Below are 23,255 nucleotides of genomic sequence, written 5' to 3' on the forward strand. Positions count from 1 at the left end.
AAATAAAATGTCAATAGGATGTAAAAATAGCGTACGGCTTTTCCCAGGGAGGTAACAACATATTAGAGTTCAATATTGCCCATTTAGTTACAGTTTAGGTCCGCTTATAAAAGTGTAGGCACAAGTCTACTTGAGGGAACCCAGCGGGAAACCTCATACAGGAGTTCCGCTAACGTGATTGGGTGGACAGCCCCCTTTGGAAGTCTCAGGTTTCTGATAGGTTGTAGTAAACAACGCCCACACTATCTGGCCAATTACAACACTTCGCTTTGTAGACGGTGCTGTAAGCCGAGGAACTGTTCTCCATGAGGGTTCCTGTTGGGTCCCCTCGAGTAATTTAGCGCCAAAGTGTGTAAGCGGATATTAAAAACAGGTCTGTGAAGTCGATCCAAAAATCATCTGACTCCTCAGTTTATGAAACCACCAACTCCGACTCCGGGTAACCAGAATACATACATAAGAAATCGGCGGCGGGAGACTTGGGCGCAGGATACAGCCGGTATACAGCTTATCCTGCTGCTGCACCAGTTCCCAGCGGCGTTAAATACTATTCCCCCTCCAGGTCCACGTGGATAGTGGGAAATGATGTGATTTGGCTTCCAGCTATAGCTGGAAGGCGAATTACAGTGTTTTAAAAGTAATTCAGCTCCGTCTTCTGACGGCGCCAAAGTTGCTGACTGAGCGCCGCTATAGGCGTAATTCCTATTACGGTCTATGGTGGTGCCGGCTGCGCCCAAATCTCCTGCGCTGATATTACAGCGCTCCACCAAAATTGCTCCGTCTCTTTTGTCTCATTTTTGGATTTGGTTCAAAAATCATCCGACTCTAGTTTATTGAAACCACCGACTTTGACTACCCAAAATTGCTCCGACTCCACAGCCCCGATTAAAACGTTAATAAGTTAATTCATTGCAGCATTAGGGGTGGGAAAAGATACTTATGAGATTCATAGCAATTGAAGTGAGAGGATAGGAGGCTGCCATGTTCATTTCCTAATAAACAATGCCGGTTGCCTGGCTGTCATGCTGAGCTTTTGACTGCAGTTGTGTTTGAGTCACACCATGCAACAAACATGCCGCCAGTGGAGTCACAGCATCTGATAGGCATGCTCATTCCGGGGCAGTGACTTATAGTATTAGAGGCGGAGCCATAGCTCTCAACTGTCCCTCTTTCGGAGAGACTGTCCCTATTTGCAAGCCCTGTCCCTTTGTCCTGCTTTCTCTTTCATTTGTCCCACTTTCAAAACTGATGTACAGATCTGTGTACATGTATTTTTTTCCAGAAGTATGTGTTTAATTAACTCTAAACTTTATTCCCATCAATTAAATTGATATATTTCTTCATTTCAAATTTTAATATGAAGAAAAACTACTGCTGATAAAGAGGAGCAGTGTGGTTTAAAGTTATTCCAAGCCCAAGCTCGACCTCAGGATCCTATTCAGGCTTCCCTCGGTGGTCCCAAGCCCCCCGTTGCAGAGCGCAGCCCCCCTCACATCGGGACCACGTAGCTCTTTTCCCTGTATCGTATCCGCGCAGTAGCTGCGTGAGCTCATCCACGCATGCGCATTAGCATGGAGGATGCGGATGCGCATTAGCACGGAGGCTGCGGATGCGCATTAGCACGGAGGCTGCGGATGCGCAGTAGCAGTGTTACTGCGCATGGATTTGAGCGGCTACTGCGTGGCCCTATTAGTGACAATGCCTTGTTGCTAATCTTCGGGGAACACGCTCAGCGATGGAGGACCTCAGACCAGTGAGGGAAGCCCCAATAGGCTCCTGAGGCTTTCCTCTCTTTAGGTAAGTATCTCATTTTGTACCCGAGCTTCGGCTCAGGTACACTTTAAATGATAAAAGTACATATTTTGATTCTGAATGCTCTGTGATAGGCGTGGCGAGGGGTGTGGTGGGGGAGTGGTTAAAGGTGTGGTAGTGGCATGCCTTATAGTGTCCCTCTTTCTTATCTCAAAAAGTTGGGAGGTATGGCAGAACATCAGCACAGAAGTCAGGCAACTGGCATTGTTTATTACAGAATCATGATGGCAGCCTCCGTATCCTTCTCACTTCAGGTTCCCTGTAGCAGAGATATGCACAGAAAGTAGTCTTCCTCAAGGTGGCGCTCTGGCAGAGTAGTGAGGCCGTGCCATTGCGCTGGTCGTTACCTTTTGCCATTATTTGGAGATCTCTGAAGATTCGTAGATGGTGCGCCAGGTCTGTGGCCAGGATGATGTCTCTCATCAGGTCCAACATCCGCTGATAGTCCTGCAGAACATCACACAAGACACTCCTGTTACCCACACGTTTCCAAAATTGTACAATGCACCACTACAGTAACACAGTAGAGTCCTGGTTATCCGGAACCCAACTAACCAGCAGTCTCAAGCAACCAGCACAAATTGCCGTCAGTTCTCACAGTGAGGAAGGCCAACTTCTTAGGCTGTTTGTGGGCTCTGCTGTGCTTAAAGGATACCAGAGCCGAATAAAGCTAGAGAAACGTGGGCAGCAGGCATATACTGTCCCCTGTCCTGATGCCCACACCCACAGCTCCCCCATGCTCCTCTCTGCCCTCCCCGTATCTTGCCTAAAAGCCCCCCAGGATCCTCTTCCAGGTGGCTGGAGTCGGACTTTACTGCACAGGCCAGGCTGTGCACATCCTACTGCACGCACCCATGGCCGGGAGCACACTGTGCATGACGTTGTGGTTATGTCATGTGCAGTGCGCTCCTGGCCACCGGCGTGTGCTACAGGTAATGTGCAGCCTAGCCAGCGCCAGCGCAGTAAAGCCCAACTCCGGTGACTCGGAAAAGGATCCATGGAAGCTTTTAGGCAAGATCCGGTTATCAGAGTGGAGAATGGGGGAGCGGTAGGCATCAGGACTGGTGACAGTATATGTCTGCTCCCCCCGTTTCTATAGCTATTCGGCTCTGGTATGCTTTAAAGACCAGGTTCCACGGCTCTCCCAAGCTTAATATACTTTCAGTTACTGTATTTTAACTCGATACAGAAGTCATGGTATGTATATTGAGTGGGTTATATGTATCTATATTTTTTTATACCTCCTCGTCTCAGGTTCCCTTTGAAGTATACATGTCAAACTCCGGCCCACGGGCCAAATCTGGCCCTCAGAGCCATTAAATTTGGTCCTCAAGGGGTTTCCCCACTTTGCATTATGTTTGGCCCACTCTAGACCACCAGGGAAGCTATATTGGAGGTGAAGCCTTATAATAGCAGGGAAGCTATATTGGAGGTGAAGTCATAGAAAACCAGGGAAGCCATATGGGAGGTGGTAGGGGGAAAGCACTAAACACTAGGGAACTGTATATGGGATGGAGGGCCACTAGACACCAAGGAACTGTATAGGGGAGGCAGGAGGGCACTAGACACCAGGGAACTGTATAGGGAAGGGGGGCACTAGACACCAGGGAACTGTATAGGAGTTGGAGGGGAGTAATTAGACACCAGGGACCTTTATAAGGTGGTCAGTAGACATTGCGGATGGCCCGCGACTTCCCAGTGTTCAGTTTCGGCCCACTTTGTATTTGAGTTTGACACCCTTGCTTTAAATGAAACCAGCGATCCCGATAATACAAAAATCGATACTTACCCGGGGATTCCTACCGCGTCATAAACACACGCGAGTCCTACACCGTCCTCCTGCGGTCTGCCGTGCATGTGCAGTAGGCCCAGACTGGACACAACCGAGCCAGCTACCGGGGCTGATCGCGGCTGAACAGCAGACCGCAGGTGGACAGCGTGGGACTGACACGTGTTTATGGGGCAGGACGATTTTTCTATTACCGTGATCTCTGGTACACTTTAAAGTGGATCCGAGATGAACTTTTACACATTGAATAATTGTGTTCCTTTCCTATTGTTTATAGGGCATTTCTCAAACCAAATACTTTTTTGTTTTTTTCCGTTTTAATACTCTAATTCCCTATAAACTAAACAAGCCACGCCCACAGGTTTTCAGAGAGCCAAGGCACCCTCAGACAGTAGCAAGGGCTCATGGGAGCACAGTCTGGGCAGGAGGAGGGGGAGGTATTACTAGCCAGAGATTTCAGAGGCAGAGGGGAGGAGGGAGGAGGGAGGAGGAGGGGGATTAGTTTTTTTTTGCTCAATATGCAGATAAGCCTGCCTCTGGCTGCTGTCATTGTATTACAGGAAGAAAGAATTATTAAAGTCTATTAAAGCTGTTTGCAGCTAGATTTGCTGTGTAAACTATCTAAACTTTAGACAAGTTACTTGTTATAGTTAGTTTTTCATCTCTGATACACTTTAAGGTTTGGCTGATTGGATCGTTTTGCAGTGCAAGGGACTCCCAGAAGTCTTCTCCAGCAGCACAAATGGGAAGGTGTCCATTCTTCTGCACTCAGGCGGTCTTGTGGTCCAAAACTCTCACAACCATGCAGTACTATTAGCCTTATAACAACATTTGTCATTTATATTTTGGTAATGTATTTATATGACAAAAGTGCAGAGTTCTTCGTGAGCCTGCTGCTGCACTCTGCCAAGCAGGAACTTTCCAAATAGTTATTGCAAAAAGAAAAGAAGTGGAATGAGTGAGACTTTGAGCAAACTAATGGATGTAGATTTACAGCCATTTGCATTAAAAATGTAGAGGCTGAAGTAGATGTTTAATAGATTTACATGGCAAGCACAGTGATGGAGTTTGATAAATGAAACAGAGTTTCCTTCATTTCCTCTTTATCTGATGATAACCATGTGATTTAGTGATGCCATTTGTCCTGTTCCTCTGTGATTTCACTCACAGGTCTCCTTCAGCATAATGAGTCTAATTATTTTATGTATTTATCCTGATTTAGTGTAGCGAGAGGAACAGATGTCAGCGTGTAGATGAGTCCCCAGAGACGTCACAGCGAATAAGATACACAACACAGCAGCCTCGACTCCCGGAGGAGATCCAGCACAAGACGTGACAGTCTCTACAAAACTCATCGCTGTACGTCCCAGGAGAGTCTCACATCTGTTCATCTACACGCTGCAGTGTCTGGGAGAGGCGTATGAGATCTACAGCAGCTGGGGCACCAATGGGGAAGGGGGAGAGGGGTGTTGTATACTCTGCAGCACGTACCATCTGTATCCCGCCACTACACCTATCACTGCTGCCTCCCCCGCTACACCCATTAGGAGGTAAATAATCTGGACTACAGTATGAAAAACCACAAGCTTTGTCCTCTGTGGAAGTGGCGTATCTTAAGGGGTGCAGGCATGGCTCATGGCATAGCACCCATGGGCACAACGCAGTGCCTGCCCCTTCATATGGCGCCAGCCAATGCTCTCTCCTGTCCCCACTGCCTCACAGCATGACTAGGGTGCTACCCGCATACATGGAATACTGCACATACGGGAGTGACATCATTAGTCACTTACTGCATGTGAAGTTTAGCTGCACGGGTACCACGCGCCCACTGCTTTCTTCGGTCGCCGCTGATCTGTGAGGTCTGAGTAGCCCTGTGAAGCAGCAGGGTAGGAGGCACCTGTCAATATCTCGTGTGGGGAGGCACCTGTCACTATCTAATGGGGGGGGGGGGCACTGGGGCACCTGTCACTATCTCAACTGGGGGGCGCCTATCACTATCTAATGGGGTGGGGTGGGGGGCACCTCTCACTATCTCAACTGGGGGGCGCCTATCACTATCTAACTAGGGGGGCACCTGTCGGGGGGCACCAGTCACTTTCTCAACTGGGGGGGTTTCTTACACTGTCAAAAACTAACAGCACAGAACTAGACACCGTTATGTGTGAACCCAGCTATATATAAGGGTGGGTGGGTGGCTACTTAATTTATGTATATAGGGTGTACTTGGTTACCTAATTATTTTATCTTGATGCACCTGACTGCTTAAATAGTTTATATACAGGTGTATTACTACTTAATTATTTTTTGTTACTACTTAGTATTTTTGTTGGACGGCGTACGACTACTGGATGAATTATCTGTAGGCATGTTACCGATTGATTCTATTATCTGGAATCGTGGAACTAGTTAAATTTGAGGCAATTTCAGTGTTTGCCATAGGCACCCTATTCCCCAGATACTCCCCTGCTCTGTGGGAGATACGCCCCTGCTCTGTGGGAGATACGCCCCTGCTCTGTGGGAGATACGCCCCTGCTCTGTGGGAGATACGCCCCTGCTCTGTGGGTGTTCCTGGCTCTGCCTTCCGCTCTTGCTGCGGGTTTATTATTGGGACACCTGTATTCACTAGACATAGTGAGGTGCTAACCATTCAAGCTTGCATGTACATTTAACGCTAAATGTATGCAGCTTCTAATTGGCAGGAAGTGCATTTTATTGGCTCACTTCTGAGCTGCATACAATTTGTATTTATTACATCTTCATGCAAGGACCTCCTTCTGGCACCGTGGTGAGTTTCAGGTTACCGTCCTCTCCCCAGTCTAACGCTCACCTTTCTGGAGAACTGCTCAAATATATTACAGCCCTGTGAGTTGAGGATGGCGATCGCTTGAGCAAAGTGGTGTCTCTGCGGGCGACAAGACAATAAACTGCATATCAGGTAAAGACAAACAGACAATCATCAGAGTGCACAGAAGATACAGCTGTATGCAAACCCCAACCTGAGCAGGGAAACCCCTATCATGCAGCATTCAGCTCTGCCCCGCTTACATCCGACAGTGCAGTACAATTATTATTTATATAGCAGTGATAGCTTCTGCAGCACATTACAGAGTACATAGTCATGTCACTGACTGTCCTCAGAGGAGCTCACAATCTTATCTCTACCATACTCATAGTCTAATGTCCTACCATATTATTATTATTATTATTATTATTATTATTATGTATATAGCACTGACAGCTTCTTCAACACTTTATAGAGTACATAGTCATGTCACTAACTGTCCCTCAGAGGAGCTCACAATCTAATCCTGTCATAGTCTAATGTCCTACCATATTATTATGTATTTATATAGCACTGACATCTTCTGCAGCACCTTACAGAGTACATAGTCATGTCACTGACTGTCCTCAGAGTAGCTCACTATCTAACCCTACTATAGTCATAGTCTAATGTCCTACCATATTATTATGTATTTATATAGCACTGACATCTTCCGCAGCACATTACAGAGTGCACAGTCATGTCACTGACTGTCCTCAGAGGAGCTCACAATCTAATCCTACCACAGGTATAGTCTAATGTCCTACCATATTATTATTGTGTATTTATATAGCACTGACATCTTCTGCAGCACATTACAGAGTACATAGTCATGTCACTGACTGTCCTCAGAGGAGCTCACAATCTAATCCTACCATAGTCATAGTCTAATGTCCTACCATATTATTATTATGTATTTATATAGCACTGACATCTTCTGCAGCACTTTACAGTAGGGCTGCCCGATTTTAGGTGAAAATTGAAATTGCGATTTTTCTCTCAAAAATTGCGATTTCGATTTTTTCACGATTTTTTTTCAAATTGCTTTGGCACTAAATTCACTATGCCCCCAGTATAGTTTATCCAGATACTGCGGGCGGACGATTGCTTTAAGAGAAACTCCGACCAAGAATTGAACTTTATCCCAATCAGTAGCTGATACCCCATCACAAATGGATCATCAGGGGACTCTATATGGCTGATATTGTGGTGAAACCCCTCCCACAAGAACAAGAAAAGAACGTACTCTTGGCAGTTTCCTGTCTGTGAACCTTGCTGCATTGTGGGAAATAGCTGTTACAGCTGTTTCCAACTGTGAAAAACCATGCAGCAGCTACTGTCAGCAGTGTTCACTGGAGTTCCTTTTTAAGAGCCGGGCAGCGGGGGCGGTTTATGTAAGGGCAGCGGGGGGCGGTTCACGTGAAGACGATATAGTTATCGTCACTATCTGCAGTTTTCAGAGTGCCCGCCCGCTGCCCGCACGCTTGTCTGCCTGCACCGCTGTGCGCCGATTGGCCAGAGCCGCCAGAAGCAGTGAATATGCATTATGGTTAATGAGCGGGGGGGGGGTCCACTCAAGCGAGCGGCACACACAGCTTTACCAATCGCTGGATATCAATGGAATGACGGCAGCTGCCGTCATTCCATTGCTATCCAGCGATTGGTAAAGCTGTGTGCCGCTCGCTCGAGTGGACCCGCCCCCCCCGCTCATTAACCACAATACATATTCACTGCTTCTGGCGGCTCTGGCCAATCAGCGCACAGCAGAAGGCGGGCCAGACAAGCGTGCAGGCAGCGGGCGGGCACTCAGCAAAAACCGAGGATACTGACGATCACTAGATCGTCGTGGCACGAACCGCAGTTTCGGTTTTGAAACGAAAAACCGTGCAGCCCTACTTTACAGAGTACATAGTCCTGTCACTGACTGTTCCTCAGAGGAGCTGAGGACCAAACACAATGCAGTACCACTGTAGTGTCAGGAACCGGCCCGCGGCACGCTCGTGTATACGGTTCCCGACTGCGGGTTTGACCAGATCAAGCGGGGAACAGCCTTATTTAAGCTACATACAAGGCTGTGACCCCTAAAAAGCTTCTTACTGCCACCACTAGCGGTTTGCTAGACACGTCCACTCGGCTGTTGAGTAATCTGCACGCAATCCGCGTTTTCGTATTCGGGTCAGCTTTGCGCTTTAGGCCAAATACGGGAACGCCACGCACACACACGCACAGTTGCAATCTTACACTGTAGTGAAGCAAAACCACTAACAGTCGTTCCGAACGATACTGTTAGCCACTCTGCTGTCGAGCTACTCGCACTGGCGTTTTCGTACGTTGGGTCAGCTGCGTGCTTTAGGACAACGTATGACAAACGCCCCCACACACAATGCAATTACAATCTCATACGGTAGGGTTGCTCAAACGTACAATTAGGCATGGATTTATACACAGTTGCACTTCAGTCTCTTCTAGGCTATGAGTGTTAGTTTAGTACAGCAGAAGTCAAACTTATTTAAATAACAATTTAATATTCCAGGAAAACGTGGAACAGTGCAGAAAGTAATATATACAACAGATGTACAAAAAACAAAGTAAAAAAGTACAAAGTAAAAGTACAAGATAAAAGTTAAAAAAATACACACAAGGATATTTGCGTAAAAATAAAAATGGGGATTAAAATGTTACCAACTTGAAGGTCTAAACGTTGTTGGCGGGAGCACGCCGCTTTTTCGACCAGGAGTCGAGATCATCCCTAGCTATGCGCTATCTCCAGGAGAAGATACCTGTGACTGTCCTGGACCAACTTAAATAGTCCGAAGTGTCCCCTGGGGCATTTAATGTCCAGCCCCCAGGAACTAATGCAATTTCCCCGTTTGTGACATCACCGAACGCTTGTCCTAGTCTTCCTGTGATATGCGAACTTTAAAGGGTTCCTGTTTTGGCTTTTTGAAGGTTGCAGAATTCAACAGGTAAGATTGTATCCTAACAGACATCAAAAGGCTTCCTCAACATTATTTCCTAGCATCAAAGCTTTCCTGTCTCCGTTTTTAAAGTCTGCAGAGATTTCCAACCCCTTCCAATAGATGTAATTTACAGGATATAGTTTGCACCTCCACCAGTAATTCAATTTCCTCACAATGAAATAGTGTTTAACACACATGTCAAAGGTTTGGTGAGGAGACTCTTCCTGACTAGTCTAGAGTTCTTCACAATGCTTTAACAGCCTTCATCAACAGAAGTGTAAGGGCCCTTTTCCACTAGCAGTCGCTAGCGTTCACGCTGAACGCTAGCGATTGCTGGATCGCAATTACCGGCGATTCCCCGACGTTCGCGGCCGCGATTTTGCTATGCTATGCACTGCATAGCAAAATCGCGGCAAATATCGCTCCGCCGCGCGTTCGCGTTCCCGTCAAAAACGAATCGCGGTAGTGGAAATGACCTACCGCGATTCATATGTTAAAAAGCAAACCGTAGCGATTGTAAAATCGCTAGCGGTTTGCGACTTTGCGATTCAGCCAGCGCTGGTGGAAAAGGGCCCTAAATGTTTCAATTGTCAATGACTTCAAAGCTTCAGCTCCAGATAAGGTGGAACAAAACCCTTCACTTCTGCCATTGTCTGATTAACCCCAGCTCTAATTACTGAAGTCCGCTTTAGATGCAAATGTAGTACAGCCAGATGACAAACGCTTCAAAGCAGAATACACATGTGAGATATAGCAGACAAACCAGATGGCAGTTACCTCTAATATCATGACCATATCATAAATAGTCGCCATGTCCTGCGTATTACTGTACATATCGTCATCACCACATATACCATCCATATCCTCACTCCATATCCTCACACTGCAGCTCCATGGGTGACAAGTATTATTAGGGATCCTTGCCCCAAGACTCCTTACTGTTTCATGTACTAGCTCGTGCAAGGATTTCTACCCTGGGCAAAGGCTGAAATCCTACATCAACAGCCATAACCAGTGCACTCTCCAGCTGACCCTTAGCTTAGCATCAAGTGAAAATGATCAGCACTAACTAGACAACATTTGTTCAAGTAAACTTAATTTGTATCACAAATCTGACAACTTACACTCCCTGCCGAGGTTGTGATGCAAAATGTGTGACGGTTTCTGCAAAAGTGTCCCCATACTGGAGATGATGGGAGTTTAGAAGCCACTCACCTCCATGACGGAGCCTTCAGAGCTGTAGAGAGCAGCCAGAACAGATTTCTGCAGAGGAGAAAGACAGGAACAGGGTCAGTCATGTTCCTCAGACTCTTGTGGAAGATGTAACAGCGATAGAACAGTGATGATCCTGAACTAGAATCCCACCTCGGCCAATGTGCTCCAAGGTGACCAAATGGTGATGGTGCGGATCAGAAGAACAGAACTGGTGCTATAAAATGCATACTTACCTTTATCTTCTTCTTTCTTCAACAGGAACTTTAACTTAAACTGAACTTCATCCCAATCAGTGGCTGATACCCCCTTACTCACAAGAACTTTTTACATTTACTCTAATACATCACCAAGGATGTATACTGTATGTGGCTGATATTGCGTTAAACACCCCCACAGTGCCCTGACAGTGACCTGTCTGTGAACCTTGTTGAATTGTGGGAAATAATGGCTGAAATAATGGCTTTCCAACCACCAAGCAAGCACTATCTCCATGTGTGTGTGTGTATCTACGTACTGTACTATATATAATCTTTGTGTCTGTGTGTTTATAGATAATGCCAGTGTATGCTGTCTGGATTTTTTTCTTGTCTGCAAGGCCAGCAGTAAAGATGATGCTTTAGAATGGTACCCAAACTATAGGGTGGAGACTGTGCCAGGCTCTGTCAAGTCTGTCAGTCGCCGGGTAATCGAGTATCATAACCGCAGCACACTCGATCGAGCCATTGCAGCCCGATTGATTCTTTTGGTCGAGATGATCACTTAGGTGGTCATGATATGGCACCGATATCTGCCAGACTGAAATTTGAGTAATTAATGGTTACCCTAAGTGATCACATGCATTCACTTATATTTTGCAGTATTTCAGATTCCATGTGTAATCCTGCCATCAGATTTAAAGGACACCCGAAGCGAAAATAAACTCATGAAACAAATGATTGTATCTATCTTCCTTCTCCTAAAAATGACTTAAGATATTCCACAGTTTCATTTTAAGTTTAAATCTACTTTTTAAAGTTTTAACTGTTTTATTGTTTTTGCTCAATGACACATTCATTGAAGTATGCCAGAGCTAAAATCTATGAACCATTGAACCTTTTTATCTCTTTCCTGCTCTCAGAAGCCATTTTCTGCTAGGAAAGTGTTTTATAGTTGGAATGTCTTATCAGTGAGGGTCACACTGTAGTCACTTCCTGTCTGAGTCAGGACTGAGTCAGCCACTTACATACCTGATATTTAACTCTTTCAGGCAGAGAAAGAAAAAAGGAACACAGCATAGTTATTAGTGTGTGTGGCACTGCACATACCCATGTCATGTCACACGTCACTTCGGATATCCTTTAAAGTGGACCTGAACTCTTGCACAGGACAGAAGCTAAATATAGAGAAATGTACCCTGTATGTATTTAGAGAGTTTAGCCTGTATAATTCTCCCTCATCTGTGACTAATCACCACTGTAATTTGATCTCCCAGCTGTGTCAGCTCAGGAATCTCCTCGGCCTCAGCAGTTTGTAAACACAGGATGCTAACAATTTCTTCTTCCATGCAAGCAGGAAGTAGACACACTGCTGATTTATTGCAGGATGTGTATCCACTGTAACAAAAAAGGATTTTCTTTAAAGGTTATTATGATGTTGCTTATCTTTTAGAGCACAGAGGAAGTCTGAGTTCAGGTCCACTTTAATCAAGTAACAGCTGTTTTTATCCTATACCCTTCCTGGGTGAGCCTGTCTGACAAAACAATACAGGTAACAAGACGATGAGTTTGCCGGGACTCACGGAGGCCACTTGGAAGGAGTTGTTTGTCCCCCGGTGGTCCAGGTCGTGGCACATACACGATACAAACAAGGCAAAGCTTTCAATGTCCCTGGAAGACAAAAGCATCAATCAGCACCTCTGGCAGAGCGGAGAGCAACGGACCAGCCTGAGGGAGACACTGGGATCTATTAACAATACTTCTCATAAATGACTTTTTATTTATCACCTAATTGATAAAAATAACCTTTCAGCACGTTTGCAAGCAAAATAATCACTCAAAGTTGTTCCTGATTAACTTTATTTCAGTATTACTCTTCTTACCTTAATTATATCAAATTTTGCTTTTTGGGAGCTTAAAAAAGTATCACAGATAAGATGAAAACAGAGGAAAACAGGTGAAAAAGCTTTGTGAATTATGCCCAATCTGATTATAGTGGAGCAAGGAAAACCATTTACAACCATTGCATTGCTACTAAAGGTGGGTACACACATCAGATAAAAGTCTTTGGAAAATGAAAGATCACAGACCGATTTTACCCCCTTCCATGTAGTATGAGAGCCACACCTACACAGTCTATTCTATGGAGCTGCACTCCCCATCAGACAGAGATCTTACCCCCTTCCATGTAGTATGAGAGCCACACCTACACAGTCTATTCTATGGAGCTGCACTCCCCATCAGACAGAGATCTTACCCCCTTCCATGTAGTATGAGAGCCACACCTACACAGTCTATTCTATGGAGCTGCACTCCCCATCAGACAGAAATCTTACCCCCTTCCATGTAGTATGAGAGCCACACCTACACAGTCTATTCTATGGAGCTGCACTCCCCATCAGACAGAAATCTTACCCCCTTCCATGTAGTATGAGAGCCACACCTACACAGTCTATTCTATGGAGCTGCACTCCCCATCAGACAGAAATCTTACCCCCTTCCATGTAGTATGAGAGCCACACCTACACAGTCTATTCTATGGAGCTGCACTCCCCATCAGACAGAAATCTTACCCCCTTCCATGTAGTATGAGAGCCACACCTACACAGTCTATTCTATGGAGCTGCACTCCCCATCAGACAGAAATCTTACCCCCTTCCATGTAGTATGAGAGCCACACCTACACAGTCTATTCTATGGAGCTGCACTCCCCATCAGACAGAAATCTTACCCCCTTCCATGTAGTATGAGAGCCACACCTACACAGTCTATTCTATGGAGCTGCACTCCCCATCAGACAGAAATCTTACCCCCTTCCATGTAGTATGAGAGCCATACCTACACAGTCTATTCTATGGAGCTGCACTCCCCATCAGACAGAAATCTTACCCCCTTCCATGTAGTATGAGAGCCACACCTACACAGTCTATTCTATGGAGCTGCACTCCCCATCAGACAGAAATCTTACCCCCTTCCATGTAGTATGAGAGCCACACCTACACAGTCTATTCTATGGAGCTGCACTCCCCATCAGACAGAAATCTTACCCCCTTCCATGTAGTATGAGAGCCACACCTACACAGTCTATTCTATGGAGCTGCACTCTCCATCAGACAGAAATCTTACCCCCTTCCATGTAGTATGAGAGCCATACCTACACAGTCTATTCTATGGAGCTGAACTCCCCATCAGACAGAAATCTTACCCCCTTCCATGTAGTATGAGAGCCACACCTACACAGTCTATTCTATGGAGCTGCACTCTCCATCAGACAGAAATCTTACCCCCTTCCATGTAGTATGAGAGCCATACCTACACAGTCTATTCTATGGAGCTGCACTCCCCATCAGACAGAAATCTTACCCCCTTCCATGTAGTATGAGAGCCACACCTACACAGTCTATTCTATGGAGCTGCACTCTCCATCAGACAGAAATCTTACCCCCTTCCATGTAGTATGAGAGCCATACCTACACAGTCTATTCTATGGAGCTGCACTCCCCATCAGACAGAAATCTTACCCCCTTCCATGTAGTATGAGAGCCACACCTACACAGTCTATTCTATGGAGCTGCACTCTCCATCAGACAGAAATCTTACCCCCTTCCATGTAGTATGAGAGCCACACCTTCACAGTCTATTCTATGGAGCTGCACTCCCCATCAGACAGAGATCTTACCACCCTTCATGTAGTATGAGAGCCACACCTACACAGTCTATTCTATGGAGCTGCACTCCCCATCAGACAGAAATCTTACCACCCTTCATGTAGTATGAGAGCCACACCTACACAGTCTATTCTATGGAGCTGCACTCTCCATCAGACAGAAATCTTACCCCCTTCCATGTAGTATGAGAGCCACACCTTCACAGTCTATTCTATGGAGCTGAACTCCCCATCAGACAGAAATCTTACCCCCTTCCATGTAGTATGAGAGCCACACCTACACAGTCTATTCTATGGAGCTGAACTCCCCATCAGACAGGAATCTTACCCCCTTCCATGTAGTATGAGAGCCACACCTTCACAGTCTATTCTATGGAGCTGAACTCCCCATCAGACAGAGATCTTACCCCCTTCCATGTAGTATGAGAGCCACACCTACACAGTCTATTCTATGGAGCTGCACTCCCCATCAGACAGAAATCTTACCACCCTCCATGTAGTATGAGAGCCACACCTACACAGTCTATTCTATGGAGCTGCACTCCCCATCAGACAGAAATCTTACCACCCTTCATGTAGTATGAGAGCCACACCTACACAGTCTATTCTATGGAGCTGCACTCTCCATCAGACAGAAATCTTACCCCCTTCCATGTAGTATGAGAGCCACACCTACACAGTCTATTCTATGGAGCTGCACTCCCCATCAGACAGAAATCTTACCACCCTCCATGTAGTATGAGAGCCACACCTACACAGTCTATTCTATGGAGCTGCACTCCCCATCAGACAGAAATCTTACCACCCTTCATGTAGTATGAGAGCCACACCTACACAGTCTATTCTATGGAGCTGCACTCTCCATCAGACAGAAATCTTACCCCCTTCCATGTAGTATGAGAGCCATACCTACACAGTCTATTCTATGGAGCTGCACTCCCCATCAGACAGAAATCTTACCCCCTTCCATGTAGTATGAGAGCCACACCTACACAGTCTATTCTATGGAGCTGCACTCCCCATCAGACAGAAATCTTACCCCCTTCCATGTAGTATGAGAGCCACACCTACACAGTCTATTCTATGGAGCTGCACTCCCCATCAGACAGAAATCTTACCCCCTTCCATGTAGTATGAGAGCCACACCTACACAGTCTATTCTATGGAGCTGCACTCTCCATCAGACAGAAATCTTACCCCCTTCCATGTAGTATGAGAGCCATACCTACACAGTCTATTCTATGGAGCTGCACTCTCCATCAGACAGAAATCTTACCCCCTTCCATGTAGTATGAGAGCCACACCTACACAGTCTATTCTATGGAGCTGCACTCCCCATCAGACAGAAATCTTACCCCCTTCCATGTAGTATGAGAGCCACACCTACACAGTCTATTCTATGGAGCTGCACTCCCCATCAGACAGAAATCTTACCCCCTTCCATGTAGTATGAGAGCCACACCTACACAGTCTATTCTATGGAGCTGCACTCCCCATCAGACAGAAATCTTACCACCTGTGATGAAACGCGGAAAAGCCGCTGTCTCTCAAGGCGAGGCGGCTGTTTCCGTGTCCAGCATGGCGTCACAACGCGGAAAAAACGCCGCATGCCGCTTAGGCAGAGCGGCGGAATCCGCATTGGAGGCGACTCCCGCACTCAGTTCACTGGATACATTGCAAGACAGTACTGGTGTGGCTGGGACTGATAGTCCACCAAGATTCAGACTTACACGCGCGCGAGCACAGAGGCAGAGTTTAAATAGCTGTTAGAAGGGAGTCGGCTGACCAGCTGGGTCAGCTGACAAATTCCACTGCTCCCATTGGACCAGCAATTAGGGAGGTCCTGGAAAGGTCCTAGAGTATATATACTGCTGGTTGTTCACTTGCTCTTTGTCTGGCGTGCGATCACACACGTGGGAGCACCCAGATCCGTAGTCAGATCCGCAAGTGTGCCGGGACCAGCTGGAGCTGTAATCCTACACTTAGCTAGATTCTGTTGATAGCTAAAGTACTAGTTTGATTGTGATTATCTGTTATGACTTTTGCCTGCCTTGACTACCCTTCTGAACTCTGATCTTGTACCTCGTTATTTCTGATACTCTGTTGCCGAACCCCGGCTCGCTCCTAGACTCTGTTTCTGCCTCCTGATTTTGTACCCCGATATATCTGATACCCCATTGCCGAACCCTGCCTGTACTTTGACTCTGCCTTTGTCTGCTGATCTTGTACTTTATCTGTCTGTGTGTTTACGACCTGGCTTGTCCGACCTCGAGAACTGACCTTACCGTTAGAGGCGGTTCCTCGCTCTGTTAGCGATCCTTCCTCCTGAGGGTCACTTTCAGATATACCTTCCTACTGTCAGTCTGACTCCTCCCGTCTTGGAGAGCTCAGGTCTGCGGAAGGAATCTGTGCAGTACTCCTTGCTGCATTGAGGCCTTGTCCTCTAAGTGTTACAGTTACACCAAACACTACACTCTACTCAGGTGAACAGAGGTTAGTTTGTATATCGGATTATCGGTGAGACTGCAGATCACTTATAATCTGGTATATATCTGTATTTCCGGTGATACTGCAGATCACCGGTAATCAGATACTCTCTGCGCCCACCGATCGTTACAGAACGCCAGACCAAATACAAAATGGACGCAAACACTGATTGTCTGGGTGTACTTGCCACTTCGGTGGACAACATCAATCAAGTACTGGGCACCCACATGACTCTTATTGATGCCCTATCAGGGTCTGTACAAATCCTCCAGACATCAGTGGATCATGTGCGATCCTCTCCTAGCTCTGACATACGTATGCCTGTACCTGAAAGCTTTTCCGGCCACAGATCTGACTTCCGGAATTTTAGGAGTAGAGTTTTGTCCTATTTTGAGTTGAGACCCCAATCTTCGGGTACTGAGACCCAGAGGGTCACGTTTATAAAGACTTTGTTGTCCGGCGACTCCCAGTCTTGGGCATATAGCCTGCCCGCCGGAGACAAAGCTCTTACCTCTGTAGAGGAATTCTTTAACGCTATGGCAGTAATTTACGACGATTCGGACCTTGCTTCGACTTCTGAGCGGAAGCTCAAGCTTTTGCGTCAAGGTCCGGTCGAAGATTACGCCGCCGAGTTTAGGAGGTGGTCAGTTACGGCCAGGTGGGACACTTATGCCCTATTAGATCGTTTCTTGTCAGGGCTGTCCGATGAGGTCTCTGATTTGATGTTAAGCCAGCCCGAGCCTAGAACAGTCGATGAGGCCATCTCAGCGGCCATCCGAATCGACCGCAGGCTGCGCTACCAAAAACAGACCAGGGGTAGTTCCCGTGTCAGAGGGGTATCTTACACTACGGTCCCAGTGACTCCACCTCCTACTATTGCACCTTCTCCCGTCTTGCCTCCATCCGAGCCAATACAGATTGCTCGGTCAAAATTGACCCAGGTAGAGCGAAGACGGAGAATGACCGAACAGCTGTGTCTGTACTGTGCTGAAGGGGGGCATATAGTACAAAACTGCCCTAACAAGCCGGGAAGATGCTACCGTTTAGGAGTGGTAGGGGGTAGCACCCTAGGTGCCCGGCTCATACCCTTAAACGAAAAACGTTTGCTCCTTCCCTGTATGATTACATGGGGGGACAAATCTGAAGCCACAGAAGCCTTCGTTGATTCAGGCTCCGCGGCTAACTTTATGAGTTCAGAGTTTGCAGAAAAGTTGGGCATTCCGCTCACCTCAGTAAAACCACCTATCCAGGTTACTGCTGTGGACGACTCCCCGCTGCAAAGGGACCGTCCGCTGTCTCAGACACCACAGGTGGAAGTCACTATTGGGGTTCTGCATAATGAAAGTCTAAGTTTCTTTGTATTACACATGACCACCTCCACAATTGTTTTAGGAATGCCCTGGCTGCAGCTCCATTCGCCACAGATTAATTGGGCTACAGGACAATTAACTAGTTGGTCAGACTTCTGCTCCCAACAGTGTCTAGGGAAGGTGACTTTAGGTCAGACCAAGTTGCATGTGGAGGGGGTTCCCGAGCAATACTCCGAGTTCTCGGATGTATTCTGTCCCAAGGCTGCTGACAAGTTACCTCCTCATCGCCCTTTCGATTGCCCCATCGATCTCCGTGCCGGTTGTATGCCCCCTAGGGGTCACTTGTATAATTTGTCTGGACCAGAGAAAATAGCGATGCAGGAGTACATTCGTGACAATTTAGCCAAAGGGTTCATTCGCCCCTCCCGGTCGCCTGCAGGGGCCGGTTTCTTTTTTGTTAAGAAAAAAGACGGAGGGCTGCGACCATGCATCGACTACCGTGGCCTGAATAAAATCACGGTGAAGAATCGTTATCCGTTACCATTGATAGACGATTTATTTACGCAAGTCACGAACGCTAAGATCTTTTCAAAATTAGATCTGAGGGGTGCATACAACCTGGTCCGCATTAGAAAGGGTGATGAATGGAAGACGGCCTTCAACACTCCCGACGGGCATTACGAGTACTTAGTGATGCCCTTCGGGTTGTGCAATGCGCCAGCCGTCTTTCAAGAATTAATCAACGAGGTATTCAGGGAGGTGTTGGGTAGATTTGTACTAGTATACCTTGACGATATACTAATCTATTCCAACAACCTCCCCGAGCACAGGGTCCACGTTAAATTTGTGTTGGACAAATTGAGGCAAAATATGCTGTATGCCAAGGTGGAGAAATGTATTTTCGAGGTGACCACTGTCACATTTTTAGGGTATGTGATCTCCACCTCAGGCCTGTCAATGGATCCTGCCAAGGTCACAGCTGTCCTGGAATGGCCACAGCCAGTGGGGTTGAAGCCCCTGCAAAGATTTTTAGGTTTTGCGAATTACTATAGGAGGTTCATAAAGGGATACTCCACGATAATTGCCCCTCTTACCAGTCTCACAAAAAAGGGGGCAGATACCAACCACTGGTCTCCTGAGGCTGTGGCAGCTTTTTCTCACTTGAAAAAATTGTTTTGCTCTGCACCCATATTGAGACACGTAGACACCTCTTACCCATTCATTGTGGAGGTTGATGCCTCAGAAGTTGGAGTAGGGGCTGTGCTGTCTCAACGCTCTGGGCTGCAGGGGAGGTTGCACCCGTGTGCCTATTTCTCTCGGAGGTTTTCACCGGCAGAGAAAAACTACGACATAGGCAACCGGGAACTTCTGGCCATTAAATTGGCATTTGAAGAATGGCGCCACTGGTTAGAAGGGGCAGAACACACAATCACGGTGTATACTGATCACAAGAATCTGGAATACATCGAGGGGGCTAAGAGACTAAGTCCCCGACAGGCCCGTTGGTCGTTATTTTTTACGAGGTTCAGATTTATTATCACATACACTCCAGGCAGCAAAAACATCAAGGCAGATGCCCTGTCCAGATGTTTCGAATTAGAGACAGCACAGCCCCCCGCTCCTGAGTCCATCATCCCGCAGAGGCTGGTGTTAGCAGCCACAGAGACCTGGGAGGATTGGACAAAGGTTTTGGGTCCCTTTCAGCAGGATGTCCCTGAGGGGAAACCGGAGGGGGTCTTGTTTATCCCACTGTTTTTTCGTCTACAGGTCTTACAAATGTTTCACGCCCATAAGAGTGCTGGTCACCCTGGTGCTGCCAGAACGCAGGATCTGATTGCCAGGTGTGCTTGGTGGCCTTCTATGGCAACAGACTGCAAGGAATATGTCAGGGAATGTGCGGTATGTGCCAAAAGTAAACCCTCCCGGCAGGCACCTGTCGGTACCTTACAGCCTTTGCCCGCCCCGAGTGAACCATGGACCCACTTGTCCATGGATTTTGTGGGTGAGCTCCCCAGGTCTGAAGGCATGTCGGTCATTTGGGTGGTAGTCGACCGCTTCAGCAAAATGGCCCATTTCGTGCCTTTGAAAGGACTTCCCTCGGCCCAAGAATTGGCTGACCTATTCATCGTCCACATTTTCCGGCTGCACGGCATTCCGGAGAACATTGTGTCCGATCGGGGAGTCCAATTTATCTCTAAATTCTGGAGGGCATTCTGCCACCAAATGGGCATGAAGCTGTCTTTCTCGTCAGGCTACCACCCACAGACGAATGGGCAGACTGAACGAATTAATCAGTCTTTAGAACAGTTTTTAAGATGTTACGTTGCGGAGGCACAGAATGACTGGGTGAAGTTTCTGGCTTTTGCAGAATTTGCGCAGAATAATTTAAAGAGTTCTTCTTCTGGTTTTTCCCCGTTCCAGATTGTGACAGGGAGGTCGCCCAAGTTCTCCCCTTTGCCAGTTGCCTCTTCTCCATTCCCAGCGCTGGAGGATTGGCAGAGGTCACTCAGGGACAATTGGGGAATTGTTAGAGATAATTTGCAGAAAGCGTTCCAAAGTCAAAAGGGTCAAGCGGACAAGAGACGTTCCATGGAATGGAAGTTTCAGCCAGGGGATTTAGTCTGGGTGTCCACACGTCACTTGACCCTGAAGCAGCCTTCTGCCAAACTGGGCCCCAGGTTTGTGGGTCCGTTTTCTGTGACCAAAAAGATCAACAACGTCACTTATACCGTTGATCTCCCCGCCAGCATGCGTGGGGTGAGATCATTTCACGTATCCCTGCTCAAACCAGCAGTCCATGTGGGCCCTACTCCTCCTCCTCCTCCTGTCCTGGTGGATAGTCATCCTGAGTTCGAAGTAGAGAAAATTTTGGACTCTCGCATTGTCCAGAACTCGGTACAGTATCTGGTACACTGGAAGGGATATGGCATTGAGGAGAGACAGTGGGTACCGGGGACTCGCATGCATGCGGATGAGTTGAGGAAAGAGTTTCATGCCTTACACCCCGAGAAGCCTGGTAGGAATTGTCCGGAGTCCACTCCTCGGGGGGGGGGGGGGTACTGTGATGAAACGCGGAAAAGCCGCTGTCTCTCAAGGCGAGGCGGCTGTTTCCGTGTCCAGCATGGCGTCACAACGCGGAAAAAACGCCGCATGCCGCTTAGGCAGAGCGGCGGAATCCGCATTGGAGGCGACTCCCGCACTCAGTTCACTGGATACATTGCAAGACAGTACTGGTGTGGCTGGGACTGATAGTCCACCAAGATTCAGACTTACACGCGCGCGAGCACAGAGGCAGAGTTTAAATAGCTGTTAGAAGGGAGTCGGCTGACCAGCTGGGTCAGCTGACAAATTCCACTGCTCCCATTGGACCAGCAATTAGGGAGGTCCTGGAAAGGTCCTAGAGTATATATACTGCTGGTTGTTCACTTGCTCTTTGTCTGGCGTGCGATCACACACGTGGGAGCACCCAGATCCGTAGTCAGATCCGCAAGTGTGCCGGGACCAGCTGGAGCTGTAATCCTACACTTAGCTAGATTCTGTTGATAGCTAAAGTACTAGTTTGATTGTGATTATCTGTTATGACTTTTGCCTGCCTTGACTACCCTTCTGAACTCTGATCTTGTACCTCGTTATTTCTGATACTCTGTTGCCGAACCCCGGCTCGCTCCTAGACTCTGTTTCTGCCTCCTGATTTTGTACCCCGATATATCTGATACCCCATTGCCGAACCCTGCCTGTACTTTGACTCTGCCTTTGTCTGCTGATCTTGTACTTTATCTGTCTGTGTGTTTACGACCTGGCTTGTCCGACCTCGAGAACTGACCTTACCGTTAGAGGCGGTTCCTCGCTCTGTTAGCGATCCTTCCTCCTGAGGGTCACTTTCAGATATACCTTCCTACTGTCAGTCTGACTCCTCCCGTCTTGGAGAGCTCAGGTCTGCGGAAGGAATCTGTGCAGTACTCCTTGCTGCATTGAGGCCTTGTCCTCTAAGTGTTACAGTTACACCAAACACTACACTCTACTCAGGTGAACAGAGGTTAGTTTGTATATCGGATTATCGGTGAGACTGCAGATCACTTATAATCTGGTATATATCTGTATTTCCGGTGATACTGCAGATCACCGGTAATCAGATACTCTCTGCGCCCACCGATCGTTACACCACCCTTCCATGTAGTATGAGAGCCACACCTACACAGTCTATTCTATGGAGCTGCACTCCCCATCAGACAGAAATCGTACCCCCTTCCATGTAGTATGAGAGCCACACCTACACAGTCTATTCTATGGAGCTGCACTCCCCGTCAGACAGAAATCTTACCCCCTTCCATGTAGTATGAGAGCCACACCTACACAGTCTATTCTATGGAGCTGCACTCCCCATCAGACAGAAATCTTACCCCTTTCCATGTAGTATGAGAGCCATACCTACACAGTCTATTCTATGGAGCTGCACTCCCCATCAGACAGAAATCTTACCCCCTTCCATGTAGTATGAGAGCCACACCTACACAGTCTATTCTATGGAGCTGCACTCCCCATCAGACAGAAATCTTACCCCTTTCCATGTAGTATGAGAGCCATACCTACACAGTCTATTCTATGGAGCTGCACTCCCCATCAGACAGAAATCTTACCCCTTCCATGTAGTATGAGGGCCACACCTACACAGCCTATTCTATGGAGCTGCACTCCCCATCAGACAGAAATCTTACCCCATTCCATGTAGTATGAGAGCCACACCTACACAGTCTATTCTATGGAGCTGAGCTCCCCATCAGACAGAAATCTTACCCACTTCCATGTAGTATGAGAGCCATACCTACACAGTCTATTCTATGGAGCTGCACTCCCCATCAGACAGAAATCTTACCCCCTTCCATGTAGTATGAGAGCCACACCTACACAGTCTATTCTATGGAGCTGCACTCCCCATCAGACAGAAATCTTACCCCCTTCCATGTAGTATGAGAGCCACACCTACACAGTCTATTCTATGG

The 23,255-nt window shown here is 47.2% G+C and overlaps 1 protein-coding gene across 2 annotated transcripts in view; it reads right to left on the reverse strand.

Annotated features, from left to right (window-relative positions):
- PDE2A (phosphodiesterase 2A) overlaps window positions 1–23,255 on the reverse strand; it is a 549,912-nt gene that overhangs the window by 15,373 nt on the left and 511,284 nt on the right. For both annotated transcript variants that reach the window (XM_068266568.1, XM_068266567.1), the window contains 4 exons: window positions 12,375–12,462; window positions 10,598–10,645; window positions 6,429–6,503; window positions 2,160–2,259 (listed from right to left, as the gene is read on the reverse strand). In XM_068266568.1, the coding sequence (XP_068122669.1) occupies window positions 2,160–2,259; window positions 6,429–6,503; window positions 10,598–10,645; window positions 12,375–12,462 (311 nt within the window). The remainder of the gene's footprint in view (window positions 1–2,159; window positions 2,260–6,428; window positions 6,504–10,597; window positions 10,646–12,374; window positions 12,463–23,255) is intronic.

Source organism: Hyperolius riggenbachi, chromosome 2 (genome assembly GCF_040937935.1).
Source record: "Hyperolius riggenbachi isolate aHypRig1 chromosome 2, aHypRig1.pri, whole genome shotgun sequence".
NCBI lineage: Eukaryota > Metazoa > Chordata > Amphibia > Anura > Hyperoliidae > Hyperolius > Hyperolius riggenbachi.